The sequence below is a fragment of the Papio anubis genome, chromosome 1 (genome assembly GCF_008728515.1).
Source record: "Papio anubis isolate 15944 chromosome 1, Panubis1.0, whole genome shotgun sequence".
Classification (NCBI taxonomy): domain Eukaryota; kingdom Metazoa; phylum Chordata; class Mammalia; order Primates; family Cercopithecidae; genus Papio; species Papio anubis.
Window position 1 is genome coordinate 126,499,913 of NC_044976.1, and position 14,887 is coordinate 126,514,799.

Here is a 14,887-nt window from a genome sequence, read left to right on the forward strand (position 1 = left end):
TGAGGCAGAAGAATCGCTTGAACCTGGGAGGTGGAGATTGCAGTGAGTCAACATCGCACACTGCACTCCATAGGCAACAGAGGAGATTTAAAAAAAAAAAAAAAAAAATCCTAAAGGTGGGGACAGGGATCAGATCACTATCCTAATCCGTATTACAAAGTGTAAGGCCTTGGTCTAAAATCCTTTTACAAAACAATTTAAAGAATACATTAAGAAACAAGTCAAAGGACATATTAACACAGCAATGAAAGTGAACAAAGTATAGCTAAAACTAGTAGTATAAATGAATCTCAAAAGCATAATGTTGAATTTTAAAAAGCTAGGAACAAAACATATAAACATGGGTCCATTTATATAAAGTTCAAAACAGTAACAATTGAACTATAGTGTGTAGAGATACATATTGAGGTGATATAACTATAAAGAAAAGCAAAGAAATAATTACTAAAAGGCAGGGTTGTAGTTATTTTTAGGGGGAGGGAGGTGATTATGACTGGGGAGGGTATACGGGGGTGTCCTAGTAATGTTATAGTTCTTGACTTTGCTATGAGTTTCATGAGGATTTGCATTATAATAACCGAAGCTATACATTTTTATTCTATGCATGTTTCTATGCTATATTTCATAATACAATAGATTATAAAATTAAGGGAGTATAAAAGGCAGAAAAACAGCTTAAAGCACAGAAATGAGCTGAAAAAATAACCATGTCTCAATCCTCTCTACAAGTGACATTACTAAAGAAGCAAAGTATACCCTGCTTTATTAAGACAAACATTACCAACTAACATTCACTGACCTCTTCAGCAGTTTCATCTTCTTCTTCATCATCCGGCTGGTATTCTTCATCTGAGGAATCATCTTCTTCAAGGTGGATATCCACAAACTGAGGAGGCTACATTAGTACAATTAGAAAGAAATGAACTAATGGGAAACACAAATCATACGTATTTGGAAAATAAGGGGAAGAAGCAGGGCAGGAAAAAAAAAAATCCTAAGAGCATAATGTACAGCTAAAGCAAATAACACGAGGCAGAGGTTAAAGTGAATTCCATGAGATGCAAACCTAAGAGTAATAGAATGGAAAAAAACAAAGCTGGAATTAAAACAAAGATTGATCAAGAAAAGTTAAAGAGGAAGTACTTAAGTTTCAAAACCGATGAAGTCTTTCTGGAAAAGAATAACAATTATTTCTTCCAAGTTTACCTTAATTTCATTGGCCTTCTTAATTGGTGAAATATTCCATGTTGGAATTACCTACCAACAAAGAATATAAATAAGTTATCTTAACTGAAATAATTGTTTTTCATGTTTACTTCCTCTGTACCATCACTAACAGCCATATACTTAACAAGTACCTGCAGTGATCTAGAGGTGTTGTTATCCCTGAGGGTATACTCTCAATTATTTGTCAGAGTTAGAAAGAAGGAAACGAGGAAAGAATCTATTACAGTCATGAGCATTTCTGCCTTACACCTGGTAAGCCTCATTTCTTTCTATAAATGAAGAAAACAATGTCTACCTTGTTCATATCACAGCTGCGGTTCACATGGAACAACAGATGTGAAAACTATTTATAAACTATTAAACTACATAAATCTAAGATATTTTGGTTACAGTAGTCTTTTAACAGCAATATATTTTTGTAATCAGTTACATAAATCCACCGTATGTACAACTCCAAAAGTCAGCCATGAAAAGCTTTTATGGACTATTCTGCCTATGGAGTAGACCTGCTCTGCCTATGGAGCTGCTTTTAAAAAAAAAAAAACAAAAAAAAACACTTTTACTAGGGGATTTAGGGCAAAGTTTCAAGTTGTCCATACTTATTTTTCCAATAGGACATGAAAAAACAACACAGAGATATAAAGCAAATATGGCAAAATATTACTCTTAGAATTTACATACATTGTAACAATCTTTCAACTTTTTGAATGTTTGAAAATTTTTATAAGAGCTAGAGGGAAAGTTTTTCTTGTTTTTGTTTTTGTTTTGAGACAGGATCTTGCCCTGTTGCCCAGGCTAGAGCAGTAGCACTATCAGAGCTCACTGCAGCCTCAAATTCCTGAGCTCAAGTGATCCTCCTGCCTCAGCCTCCTGATTAGGACTACAGGCATGCCTCCTCACCAGACCTCGCTAATTTTTAAAATTTTTTGTAGAGACAGAGTCTCATTAGATTTCCTAGGCTGGTCTCAAACTCCTGAGCTCAAACAATCCTCCATCTCAGCCTCTCAAAGCACTGGGATTATAGGTGTGAGCCACCACACCTAGCCTAGAGAACTTTTTTAAAGTTCTTATATATATTGCTGATAAAATGCCATTGAGGATGTGTAATTTCTTGACCATTTAATTGTAACCCAACCAAAATCACCTTATGAACAAAAGCCAACTGGCCATTAGGTTCTGTCCCTAAAAGGAGTCTTAGCTTCTCAAATCAAATCAGCCCTGCTATGTTCTGACCATCTACCTAGTGCTGTGTAGATGGGACCAATATAGGGTAAAGGGAATGATGTGATTCAGGTCCATTTCCCTTTCCTACCTACTGCCAAATCCATTAGAAAGGCAAGCCAGCATTCAGAAGTGTGTTGGAGTCAGTCTAGTAAGAATTAAGAAGGCCAAGTATAGTGGCTCATGCCTGTAATCCCTGCACGTAGGGAGATCAAGACAGAAGGATCACTTGAGCCCAGGAGTTTGAGATGAGCCTGGGCAACACAGCAAGACCCTATTTCTACAAAAAAATATTTCAAAAAAACCAATTAGCTGGGCATGGTGGCACATGCCTGTAGGCCTAGCTGTTTGCCAGGCTGAGGCAGGAGGATCCCTTGAGCACAGGAGTTCAAGGCAGCAGTGAGCTATGATTAGGCCACTGTACTCTAGCCTGAGCAACAGAGCAAGTCTCTAAAAAAAAAAGAAAGAAAGAAGCAGCAAGAGACCTACATTTTAATACCTGCTCTCCTACATAAACTACACAGTCTTGGATGGCCCAACTTCTCTACATCTATATTTATGGCCAATAAACACAATCCAGAGCCTAATTTGGATCTCCTTGGATTTTTTTTCACCAAATCAAATAAAGAATTAATGTTAATTATATTCTTTTTTTTTTTCCCTGTAAGACAGAGTCTTGCTCTATCACCCAGGCTGGAGTGCAGTGGTATGATCTCCGCTCACTGCAACCTCTCCCTCCTGGGTTCAAGCGATCCTCTTGTCTCTGTAGCTGGGATTACAGGTGTCCACCACCACGCCCGGCTAATTGTTGTATTTTTAGTAGAGACGGGGTTTCACCATGTTGGCCAGGCTGGTCTCAAACTCCTGACCTCAGGTGATCCACCTGCCTCGTCCTCCCAAAGTGCTGGAATTACAGGCGTGAGCCACCATGCCCAGCCATGTTAATTATATTCTATATGTCAAGTAGACTTCACAGAACTTCCTCACTGATAGCTGCTTTCATCATAGCTACCACCTATTCATTTGTGATCACATCCTGGAGAAAGATGAAATTTCAATTTATGCAATGAGGGTTAGTCAACCAGACCAAAAAAGTTACGTGATTGCCAAAAAAAAGGTCGATTTGACCTTAGATACATTAGGATAAATATATAATCTGGAACACTGTGGAGATAATCTAACTATACTAGTCAAACCACATCTGGTTCAGTAGTCTTCTTTTGGCATACCTTTTTTTTTTTTTTGAGACGGAGTCTCGTTCTATCGCCCAGGCTGGAGTGCAGTGGCGCGATCTTGGCTCACTGAAAGCTCTGCCTCCCAGGTTCACGCCATTCTCCTGCCTCAGCCTCCAGAGTAGCTGGGACTACAGGCGTCTGCCACCACACCTGGCTAATTTTTTGTATTTTCAGTAGAGACGGGGTTTCACCGTGTTAGCCAAGATGGTCTCCATCTCCTGACCTCACGATCCGCCCACCTCGGCCTCCCAAAGTGCTGGGATTACAGGCGTGAGCCACCGTGCCCAGCTCTTTTGGCATACTTTTAAAAGGATATGGGATGGGCACAGTGGCTCATGCCTGTAATCCTAGCATGTTGGGAGGCCAAGGCGGGTGATCACATGGGCCAATTCAAAAGCAGCCTGGCCAACATGGTGAAACTCCACCTCTACTAAAAATACAAAAAATAGACGGGTGTGGTGATGCATGCCTATAATCCCAGCTACTGAGCAGGCTGAGGTATGAGAATCACTTGAACCTGGGAGCCAGAGGTTGCGGTGAGCTGAGATTGCACCACTGCATTTCAGCCTGGGTGACAGAGTGAGACTCCATCTCAAAACAAAAAGGCCAGACACAGTGGCTCCGCCTGTAATCCCAGTACTTTGGGAGGCCGAGGCGGGTAGATCACTTGAGGTCAGGAGTTTGAAACCAGGCTGGCCAACATGGTGAAACCCCATCTCTACTAAAAAAAAAAAAAAAAAAAAAAATTAGCCGTGCATGGTGGCATGCACCTGTAATCCTAGCTACTCAGGAGGCTGAGGTAGAAGAATCACTTAAACTTGGGAGGCGGAGGTTGCAGTGAGCCAGAATCATGCCACTGCACTCCAGCCTGGATGATGAAGCAAGACTCCATCTCAAAAAAAAAAAGTGGGGGGACAAATTGGGGGATGTATAGCCAAGAAAATGTTATGAAACGACATACTAGTTTTTTTCAACTGTAGGAAAAGTCATGTGGAAGAATACACCAATTTCTTTTCTTGCTTTTTTTTCTAGACAGGGTCTCATTATGTTGCCCAGGCTGCTCTTGAACTTCTGGCTTCAAGCGATCTTCCTACCTCCACCTACCAAAGTGCTGGGATTACAAGTATGAGCCACGACGCCCAGCCTAGACTTGTTTCTTCTATCAGGCTCCAAGGAATAAAACCAGGACAAATAAAACCTATGATACGTATTTTCAGTCTGTAAGGCAAATCTTCCTTACTATCAGAAATATAATGAACTCCCTCATGACTATTAACTGTCTTGTAAGCACGAACTAGTCAAGTGCTTATTAAGAAGGATATAGCATAGCTCCAAGCACCAAAGAGCTTGCTGTACCAGAATACTTCAGATGTCTTCAAGTGGTTCTCACACTTTAGTATTCAAAAGAATTAACTGTTGTGTTTTTGCCAATGCATATTCCAAGGCCCTGCCCATAGGTCCTGATTCTCTGGTCTGGGGTGGGCCCAAAAGTGTGGGGATTATTTTGTTTTTGTTTTTGTTTTTTTGAGACAGTCTCACTCCGTTGCCCAGGCTGTAGTGCAGTGGTGTAATCTCCACTCATTGCAACCTCCGCCTCCCGGGTTCAAGCGATTCTTGTGCCTCAGCCTCCCAAGCAGCTGGGATTACAGGCGCACACCTCCACGCCCAGCTAATTTTTGTATTTTTAGTAGAGACAGAGTTTCACTATGTTGGCCAGGCTGGTCTCAAACTCCTGACTTCAAGTGATTCACCTGCCTCGGCCTCCCAAAGTGCTGGGATTACAGGCATGAGCCACTACACCTGGCCAAAAGTATGCATTTTTAATAAGCATGCCTGAGGGATCCCACACCAAAGTGATTTTTATGGAACTGTCCCCTAGAACACACTATGAAAAATACTAAACACTTTGCAACAAGTGTTGTAACATAAATAGAAAAACTGGTCTCACCCATTGGTTTCAGCCATTCCAAATGGTTATCTTTCTAGCAATTCCAAAAAGCAATGCTTCATATCTACTAAAATAAACTATGATCATTATAGCTTATGATCATGTAGAAACAATTCTACTGTCTTTTACAAATATTTCTTTAAAGAGGAAAATTCAGACCACAATCTTTCCTATATTTTTCCCTATGGGTGAATTAGATCCTATTTACCAAGCTAAAAACAACCAACAAACAAAAAAACAGAATGCTTACCACTCCTTTTTCCACTACTTCCTTCAGTTTAGAGCGTGTCATTTTAGGCTCCTAAGGAGAAAAAAACAGAAAGGAAATATTCAATAAAAATCACAGCTCAGTGAGGTGGCTCATGCCTGTAATCCTAGCATTTTAGGGGCAAGGTGGGAGGATGGCTTGAGGTCAGGAGTTTGAGACCAGCCTGGGCAACACAGTGAGACACCCCCTACAAAAAAAATTGTTTTAAATTAGCTGGGCATAGTCGCATGCTCCTGTAGTCCCAGCTACTCAGGAGGCTGAACCGGGAGGATCTCTGAGTCCAGCTTAGGAGTTTGAGTCTAGCCTTGGTGACACAGCACGACCTTGTCTCTAAAAAATAATAATAATAAAATAACAAATAAAATAAATAAAAATTACCACGTAATTCTTGTGTTTTGGGATGCTAACTTTCAACCCAGCTGCCAAACTGTTTACAAACTCCTCAGTGACTTCCTACCCTTAGCCAGTTTACAGAAAACTCTGTTCCAAGACATTAAAAGAGTCAACTACTCACAAACATTGGCATATCTTCTGACTCACTGATGGCTGCTTTCATCATAGCTACCACGTGTTCATTTGTGATTACTTCCTGGAGAAAGATGAAATTACACTTTATGCAACAAGGGTTTGTCACCTAGACAATACTCTTCTCTCTATGTAACTCTGTTAGACGTGTGTACAGGACAAATGAGAACCATATACTCGAATAGCATCAGACTGGGATAAAGCAACGCAACTGAAAGCAAAGAAGGCAGAAGTAAGTTTTGGCCAGAACCACAGTTTCAAACAAGGTAGCAGCAAATGAACCAATCTCATTAGCTGCTACTAGGAACAGGAATGGCTCACATAAAAAGAGATCCTGAGGTAAGTAACTACATGCTTAAGAGAAAGAGTAACAAAGAGCAAAGGCTCTGCAAATAGCTGTGTTGCTACATATCAAGAAAAGTATTTACATATGTACAAAGAGCAATAAACTATTAACCGGGCATCTTTTTAGACATATCGACCCACAAAAGAGTAAACCCACTATGAACATTATCAACATTGAATCTGCTAAACAATACAGTAAATATGCAAATCAGTGGAAAACAAACAGTTTATCTTTCCAATTAAATTCTTCTTTAACGTGTTCATATTTCAAACTTGTACTGAGTACAAGGCGAAAGCTATCTTAAATATGTAAAAATGTAAAATGTTCTATCACAGGTAACCCATAAAATCGGTAATTAACATGCCAAGAGTCAAGAATTTGCTGAGTATTTTTATACGCTTTCCATGAAAAAGTTCCCTTCCATTAACATAGCTGCCCCAGTCTTACTCACATGAAGGATGTTTCGGACATTGACCGCTGTTAGATTGTGCTGCTTGGCACCATCCTCCAAGGTACGGTCAAGCATGTCGTCCAGTTTCAGGTCATATGCCAAGGTCCCTTCTTGACCCCTTCCATCTCGTTTCCTCTTGGTACCCTTTTTCTTTTTTCTCCTTTTCTCACTTTCTTCATTGTCTTGTTCTTCTGCAAATAAACCAAGAGCATCACCAGAATTCCAAAATAGCTGCTCCAGGAACTTAGCCCAGAAAGCTGACAGTAAAGTGGATAAATCTCAAAAGCATTATGCCAAGTGAAAGAAACCAGATGTAAAAGGACACATATTATATGACAGTATACCCAGTATAGAACATTTGCACAGAAGATGCAAAACTATGGAAATAGAAAAGAAATTAGTGGTTGCCAATGTTTGAGAACAGGGGATAGCAAAGGGGAATTAGGCAACTTTTGGGGTGACAGAAATGTTCCACATTGGTTGTGGCAGCACTTAACACAACTGTATATATTTTTCTTTCTTTTGTTTTTTTGAGATGGAGTTTCGCTCTTGTTGCCCAGGCTGGAGTGCAATGGTGCAATCTTGGTTCACCGCAACCTCTGTCTCCTGGGTTCAAGTGATTCTCCTGCCTCAGCCTCCTGAGTAGCTGGGATTACAGGCGTGTGTTACCACGCCCAGCTAATTTTGTATTTTTAGTAGAGACCGGGTTTCTCCATGTTGCTCAGGCTGGTCTCGAACTCCCGACCTCAGATGATCCACCCACCTCAGCCTGCCAAAGTGCTGAGATTACAGGCGTGAGCCACCACACTTGGCCCCACTGTACACATTTTTCAAAACTCATCAGATACATTTTATTTTATACCTCAATAAACCTAATGTAACTTACTACATTAACAAAACGAAAGAGGAAAAAAACATGATCTTAATAGAGATAGGAAAAAGCATTTGATGAAATTCAATATATGAAAAAACTCAGAAAACTTAGGAAAAGAAAATTATTTCCTTAACCTAAAAAATATTTCTATGGAAAGCCTGTAACTATCCTCATATATAATGAAGGAATACTGAACATTTTCCTGTTTTGTTCAGAAATAAGACACAGATGTCGACTATCACTACTACTTATAACCTACATAGTAATGAAGGTCTAGAATATGCAATAAGAAAAATTACATGTTCATTTTAAAACCATTTGCCAAAGTGAGGCTGGACGCAGTGGCCCACTGCCTGTAATCCCGGCCCTTTGGGAGCCCAAGGCAGGTAGATCACCTGAGGTCAGAAGTTCAAGACCAGCCTGGCCAACTTGGTGAAACCCTGTCTCTACTGAAAATACAAAATTAGCCGGGCACGGTGATGTGCCCCTGTAATTCCAATTACTCAGGAGGCTAAGACAGGAGAATCACTTGAACCCGGGAGACGGAGGCTGCAGTGAGCCGAGATCACACCACTGCACTCAAGCCTAGGCGACGGAGCAAGATTCACACACACACACAAACCATTTGCTAAATCAAATAAAGAAGTCTTTAGTCATGTGTCTGTGTTATGTTTCACAATAAAAAATTCAGTATTTCAAAAGAATTTTAAGGATGCCTAACCTTATGAGCTAGCATTTCCATCCAACAAAAAAGAAGTACACATGTTCAGCAAAAAATCTATATTCACAGCAGCACCACTCAGAGTAGCTACAACTGAAAACTATCCAAATGCTCATCAAGAATTGAATGGGGCCACGTGCAGTGGTTTGCACCTGTGACCCAGCACTTTGGGAGGCCAAGGTGGACGGATCATTTGAGGTCAGGAGTTCAAGACCAGCCTGACCAACATGGTGAAACTTTGCCTCTACTTAAAAAAAAAAAAAAAAAAATTAGCTGGCTGTGGTGGCACGTGCCTTTAGTCCCAGCTACTTGGGAAACTGAAGCAGGAGAATCACTTGAACCCAGGAGGGAGCGGTTGCAGTGAGCCAAGATTGCACCATCGCACTCCAGCCTGGGCGAGGAAAGCAAAACTCCATATCAAAGAAAAAAAAAAAAAGGGCCAGGCACAGTGGCTCATGTCTGTAATCCCAGCACTTTGGGAGACTGAGGCGGGTGGATCATGAGGTCAGGACTTCGAGACCAGCCTGACCAACATGATGAAACCCCATCTCTACTAAAAATACAAAAATTAGCAGGGGAGCGGTGGCATGCGCCTGTAATCCCAGCTACGCGGGAGGCTGAGGCAGGAGAATTGCCTGAACTCAGAGGTTGCAGAGGTTGCAGTGAGCCGAGATCATGCCACTGCACTCCAGCCTGGGAGTAACAATGGGCACAAAGAAGCAAAAAGAAAAAACAAAACAAAGAGTTGAATGGATAAAGAAAACATAAAGCAGACCAGGTGAGGAGGCTCATGCCTGTAATCCCACACTTTGAGAGATCAAGGAGGGACTGCTCGAGCTCAGAAATACAAAATCAGCCTGGGCAACATAGTGAAAACCGTTTCTAAAAAAATAATAATAATAAAATAAAAATGAAAATTAGCCAGGCATTGTGGTGTGCACTGGGGGGTCAGTTACTGGGGGAGGCTGAAGTGGGAAGTCCATGAACCTAGGAGTTCAAGGTTGCAGTGAAGCACAGTAGTGGCACTGAACACAGCCTGGGTGACAGAGCACAGTACCCATCTGCAAAAAAAAAAAAAAAAAAAAGGCGGGCCCGTGATTGGCTCAAGCCTGTAATCCCAGCACTTTGGGAGGCGAAGGCGGGTGGATCACCCGAGGTCAGGGGAGATGAGACTATCACAAAAGCTAACATGGTGAAACCCGTCTACTAAAAATACAAAAAAACAAAAACTAGCCCGAGGCGTGGTGGCCGGGCGCCTGTAGTCTCAGCTACTTGGGAGCTGAGGCGGGCTCGTGAACCCGGGGAGGCGGGCTGCAGTGAGCCGAGATCACGCCACTGCACTCTCAGCCTGGGAGACACAGCGAGACTCCGTCTCAAAAAAAAAAAAAAAGGCCGGGCGCGGTGGCTCAAGCCTGTAATCCCAGCACTTTGGGAGGCCGAGACGGGCAGATCACAAGGTCAGGAGATCGAGACCATCCTGGCTAACACGGTGAAACCCCGTCTCTACTAAAAAATACAAAAAACTAGCCAGGCGAGGTGGCAGGCGCCTGTAGTCCCAGCTGCTGGAGAGGCTGAGGCAGGAGAATGGCGTAAACCTGGGAGGCGGAGCTTGCGATGAGCTGAGATCCAGCCACTGCACTCCAGCCTGGGCGACAGAGAGAGACTCCGTCTCAAAAAAAAAAAAAAAAAAAAAAAGAAAAGAAAAGAAAAAGATACATAAAATATTCAAACAACAGAATGATACACAACAATAAAAATGAACAGTCTACAAGTACATCCAAGAATATGGATGAATTTCATAAATATAAAACAATGTTGGCCGGGTGCGGTGGCTCACGCCTATAATCCCAGCACTTTGGGAGGCCGAGGCGGGTGGATCACGAGGTCAGGAGATCAAGACCATCTTGGCTAACACGGTGAAACCCTGTTTCTATTAAAAGATACAAAAAATTAGCTGGGCGTGGTGGCAGGCGCCTGTAGTCCCAGATACTTGGGAGGCTGAGGCAGGAGAATGGCGTGAACCCGGGAGGCGGAGCTTGCAATGAGCCGAGATTGTGCCACTGCACTCCAGCCTGGGCGGCAGAGCGAGACTCCGTCTCAACAACAAAAACAAAACAAAACAAAACAAAAAAAACAATATTGAGGCTGGGCATGGTGACTCACACCTGTAATCCCAGCACATCGGGAGGCCGAGGCTGGCAGATCACCTGAGCTCAGGAGTTCAAGACCAGCCTGGCCAATATAGTGAAACCCCGTCTCTACTAAAAATAAAAAAAATTAGCCCTGCATGGTGGCCGTGCCTGTAATCCCAGCTACCCAGGAGGCTGAGGCAGGAGAATCGCTGGAACCCGGGAGGTGGACACTGCAGTGAGCCAAGATAGCACTACTGCACACCAGTCTGGGTGACAGAGCAAGACTCTGTCTCAAAAACAACAACAACAAAAAAAACATTGAGAGAATAAACGCAGTCACAATGCCAGGCACGGTGGCTCACGCCTGTCATCCCAACACTTTGGGAGGCCGAGGCAAGAGGATCAATTGAGCACAGGAGTTTGAGACCAGCCTGGGCAATACAGTGGGGCTCCATCTCTACAAAAAAAATTTTTTTAATTAGCTGGCTGGGCCGCGTGCAGTGGCTCATGCCTGTAATCACAGCACTTTGGAAAGCCAAGGCAGACAGATCACCTGAGGTCAGGAGTTCAAGACCAGCCTGGCCAACATGGTGAAACCCCGCCTCTACAAAAAACAACAAAAATTAGCTGGGCATGATGGCAGGCGCCTGTAATCCCAGCTGCTAGGGATGCTGAAGCAGGAGAATTGCTTGAACCCAGGAGGTAGAGGTTGCAGTGAGCTGAGATCAAGCCATTGCATTCCAGCAGCCTGGGCAACAAAGCAAGATTCTGTCTCAAAAAAAAAGAAAAAAAATATTAGCTGGCCGTGATAGCACGCGCTTACAGTCCCAGCTACTCAGGGCTGAGACAAAAAGATCACTTTAACCCAGGAGGTCAAGGTCACAGTGAGCTGTGATGGCACCACTACACTCCAGTCTGAGTGACAGAGTGAGACCCTGTCTTAAAAAAAAAAAAAAAAAAAAGGCAGTTATAAAATGTACACACACGATTCCATTCAAATAAAAGACAAAAAGACAAAACAACTGGCTGGGCGCAATGGCTCACACCTGTAATCCCAGCACTTTGTGAAGCCAAGGTGGTTGGATCACCTGAAGTCAGGAGTTCGAGACCAGCCTGGCCAACATAGCAAAACCATGTCACTACTAAAAACACAAAAATTAGCCGGGTGTGGTGGCAGGCGCCTGTAATCCCAGCTACTCTGGAGGCTGAGGCAGGAGAATCGTTTGAACCCAGGAGGCAACAGTTGCAGTGAGCCAAGATGAAGCCCCTGTACTCCAGCCAAGAACGAAACTCCGTCTCAAAAGGAAAAAAAAAAATTGAACCAATATATGCTGCTAGACATCAGGATAGTGGTTAACCTCTGGGTAGAGGGTAACTGAAAGGGAAGACAAGATGGACTTCTGGGTACTGATAACATTCTGTATCTCGATCTGGGTCCTGCTTACAAGGGTGTATTAAATTTGTGAAAATATAGTGAATTCAGGATATCTTAGGATATGTGCAGTTTTCTACATATTATACTTCAATAAAGATGTTTCATTTAATTAAAAAGAAGAAAGCCTACCCATTGGAATGAAGAGTCCACCATCTTCTATCTCTTCCTCAGGTTGGTGAAACAGAGTCCTGAGTGGCTTTTCTTGAGGAGAAGCACAAACATCTGGCTGGGTTGATTTCCTGGGCTGGCTTACTGGTTTTGCAGATTGGCTGCCTGATGGCAGTGAAGGTAACTCCCCTTCAGAATGCATTTGAGGTTTCCCTGAAGAATCACAAATATTGCTCCACACTTTGACCATTCTGAATCATACTCTGTTGTAGAATTCAGCGTCTTATTATAGTCTTTCTAGGTAGACAACTTCATGAATTAAGCATTTACTATACAGGCATTTTCCTTTCTTAAATCAAAGCTCAGATCCAATTTACTCACCTGTAAAGTCAGGGAGATAAACTAGGTAATTGCTAAGGTCTTTTGGTTTCTAACATGCTTTCAGTTTTGTATTTTTTCCTATGAAAAATCAGACTCATAATTGTAGAGGAAATTCCTGATGACATTTTATATAGATGACCATTAAAACCACATTTCATCAACTATAATTATAAAATGCCCTGACTTTGTAAATCAATTTGACAGAGCAGAAGAGTAACTGTCACCATAAAATTGTAAATATATGCTTCTACAGTCCATTAGACAACTTTCTCACCTCAACACTTCATAAACACTCCCTTTGTCGGGGGAGTAGGTGAGGATAGCATTAAAAAGACAAAGAAAAATGGGGTGACGGTGCATGCTTATAGTCCTAGTTATTTGGGGAACTGAGCTGGGAGGATGGCTTGAGGCCAGGATTTTGACGTTACAGGGAGGTATGACTGCACCACTGCACTCCAGACTGGGCGATGCAGCAAGACCCTGTCGTGCAAAAAAAAAAAAAAAGCCAGGTGCTTTTTTTTTTTTTTTTTTTTTTTTTTTTGAGACGGAGTCTCGCTCTGTCGCCCAGGCTGGAGTGCAGTGGCCGGATCTCAGCTCACGGCAAGCTCCGCCTCCCAGGTTCCCGCCATTCTCCTGCCTCAGCCTCCCGAGTAGCTGGAACTACAGGAGCCCGCCACCTTGCCCGGCTAATTTTTTGTATTTTTTAGTAGAGACAGGGTTTCACCGTGTTAGCCAGGATGGTCTCGATCTCCTGACCTCATGATCCGCCCGTCTCGGCCTCCCAAAGTACTGGGATTACAGGCTTGAGCCACCGCACCTGGCCAAAAGCCAGGTGCTTATAGTCATTAGGTGGCTCATGACTATAATCCCAGCACTTTGGGAGGCCGAGGCAGGAGGATCACTTGAGCCCAGGAGTTTGAAACCAGTCTGAGCAACATATCGAGGCTTTGTCTCTACTAAAAATAAAAATTTTTAAAAATTAGGCTAGGCCAGGTGGCTCACACCTGTAATCTCATTACTTTGGGAAGCCAAGGCAGGAAGATTGCTTGAGCCAGGATCCAGGAGTTTGGGACCAGCCTGGGCAACATAAGGAGACACCTTGTCTCTACAAAAGTGAGGAGCTCTAAAATTAGCTGGGTGTGGGGATACACACCTGTGGTCCCAGTTACTTAGGAGGGTGTGGTGGGAGAATCACTTGGGCCCTGGAGTTCAAGGCTGCAGTGAGCTGTGAATATGCCATTGCACTCCAGCCTGGGTGTCAGAGCAAGATACTGTCTCTCTCTCTCTCTCTCTCTCTCTCTCACACACACACACACACACACACACACACACGCAAAGAAATATTCATGTAGTATTAAAAGTAGGCTGGGCGCAGTGGCTCACATCTGTAATCTCAGCATTTTGGGAGGCTGAGGTAGGCAGATCACTTGAGGTCAGGAGTTGGAGACCAGCCTGGCCAACATGATGAAACCTTGGCTGTAAAAAAAAAAAAAAAACACACAAAAATAAGCCAGGCATGGTGGCAGGCACCTGTAATCCCAGTTACTTGGGAGGCTAAGGCAGGAGAATCCTTGAACCTGGGAGGCAGAGGTTGCAGTGAGCCAAGCCAGTGCCACTTCACTCCAGCCTGGGCAACAGAGCAAAACTCCATCTCAAACAAAACAAACAAACAAAAAAAGAATGCTGGGCACAATGGCTCATGCCTGTAATCCCAGCACTTTGGGAGGCCGAGATGGGTGGATTACTTGAGGTCAGGAGTTCGAGACCAGCTTGGCCAACATGGCAAAACCCCATCTCTACTAAAAATACAAAAAATTAGCCAGGCAAGGTGGCGGGCACCTGTAATCCCAGCTACTTGGGAGGCTGAGGTAGGAGAACATGTTGAACCCAGGAGGCGGAGGTTGCAGTGTGCCGAGATTGCGCCATTAAACTCCAGCCTGGGCGACAGAGCGAGACACTATATCAAAAAAAAAAAAAAAAGTAAAAAGTAAATATCAGAAATCAGGCTATCAAGG

General features: G+C 43.1%; 1 protein-coding gene across 9 annotated transcripts in view; it reads right to left on the bottom strand.

The window, feature by feature from the left end:
• GON4L (gon-4 like) overlaps positions 1-14,887 on the bottom strand; it is a 240,991-nt gene that overhangs the window by 199,703 nt on the left and 26,401 nt on the right. For 7 of the 9 annotated variants that reach the window (XR_004179950.1, XM_031658588.1, XM_031658636.1 and 4 more), the window contains exons 3-8: positions 12,513-12,704; positions 7,222-7,412; positions 6,414-6,488; positions 5,882-5,932; positions 1,207-1,257; positions 800-895 (exon numbers count right to left, since the gene is read on the bottom strand). Coding sequence is in view for 8 of the 9 variants with exons in the window: in XM_031658588.1 (XP_031514448.1) it covers positions 800-895; positions 1,207-1,257; positions 5,882-5,932; positions 6,414-6,488; positions 7,222-7,412; positions 12,513-12,704 (656 nt within the window). In the remaining variant the exon portion in view is untranslated. Of the gene's footprint in view, positions 1-799; positions 896-1,206; positions 1,258-5,881; positions 5,933-6,413; positions 6,489-7,221; positions 7,413-12,512; positions 12,755-14,887 lie in introns of all 9 variants that reach the window. The other 2 variants (XM_031658615.1, XM_031658544.1) reach the window with 2 other exon arrangements.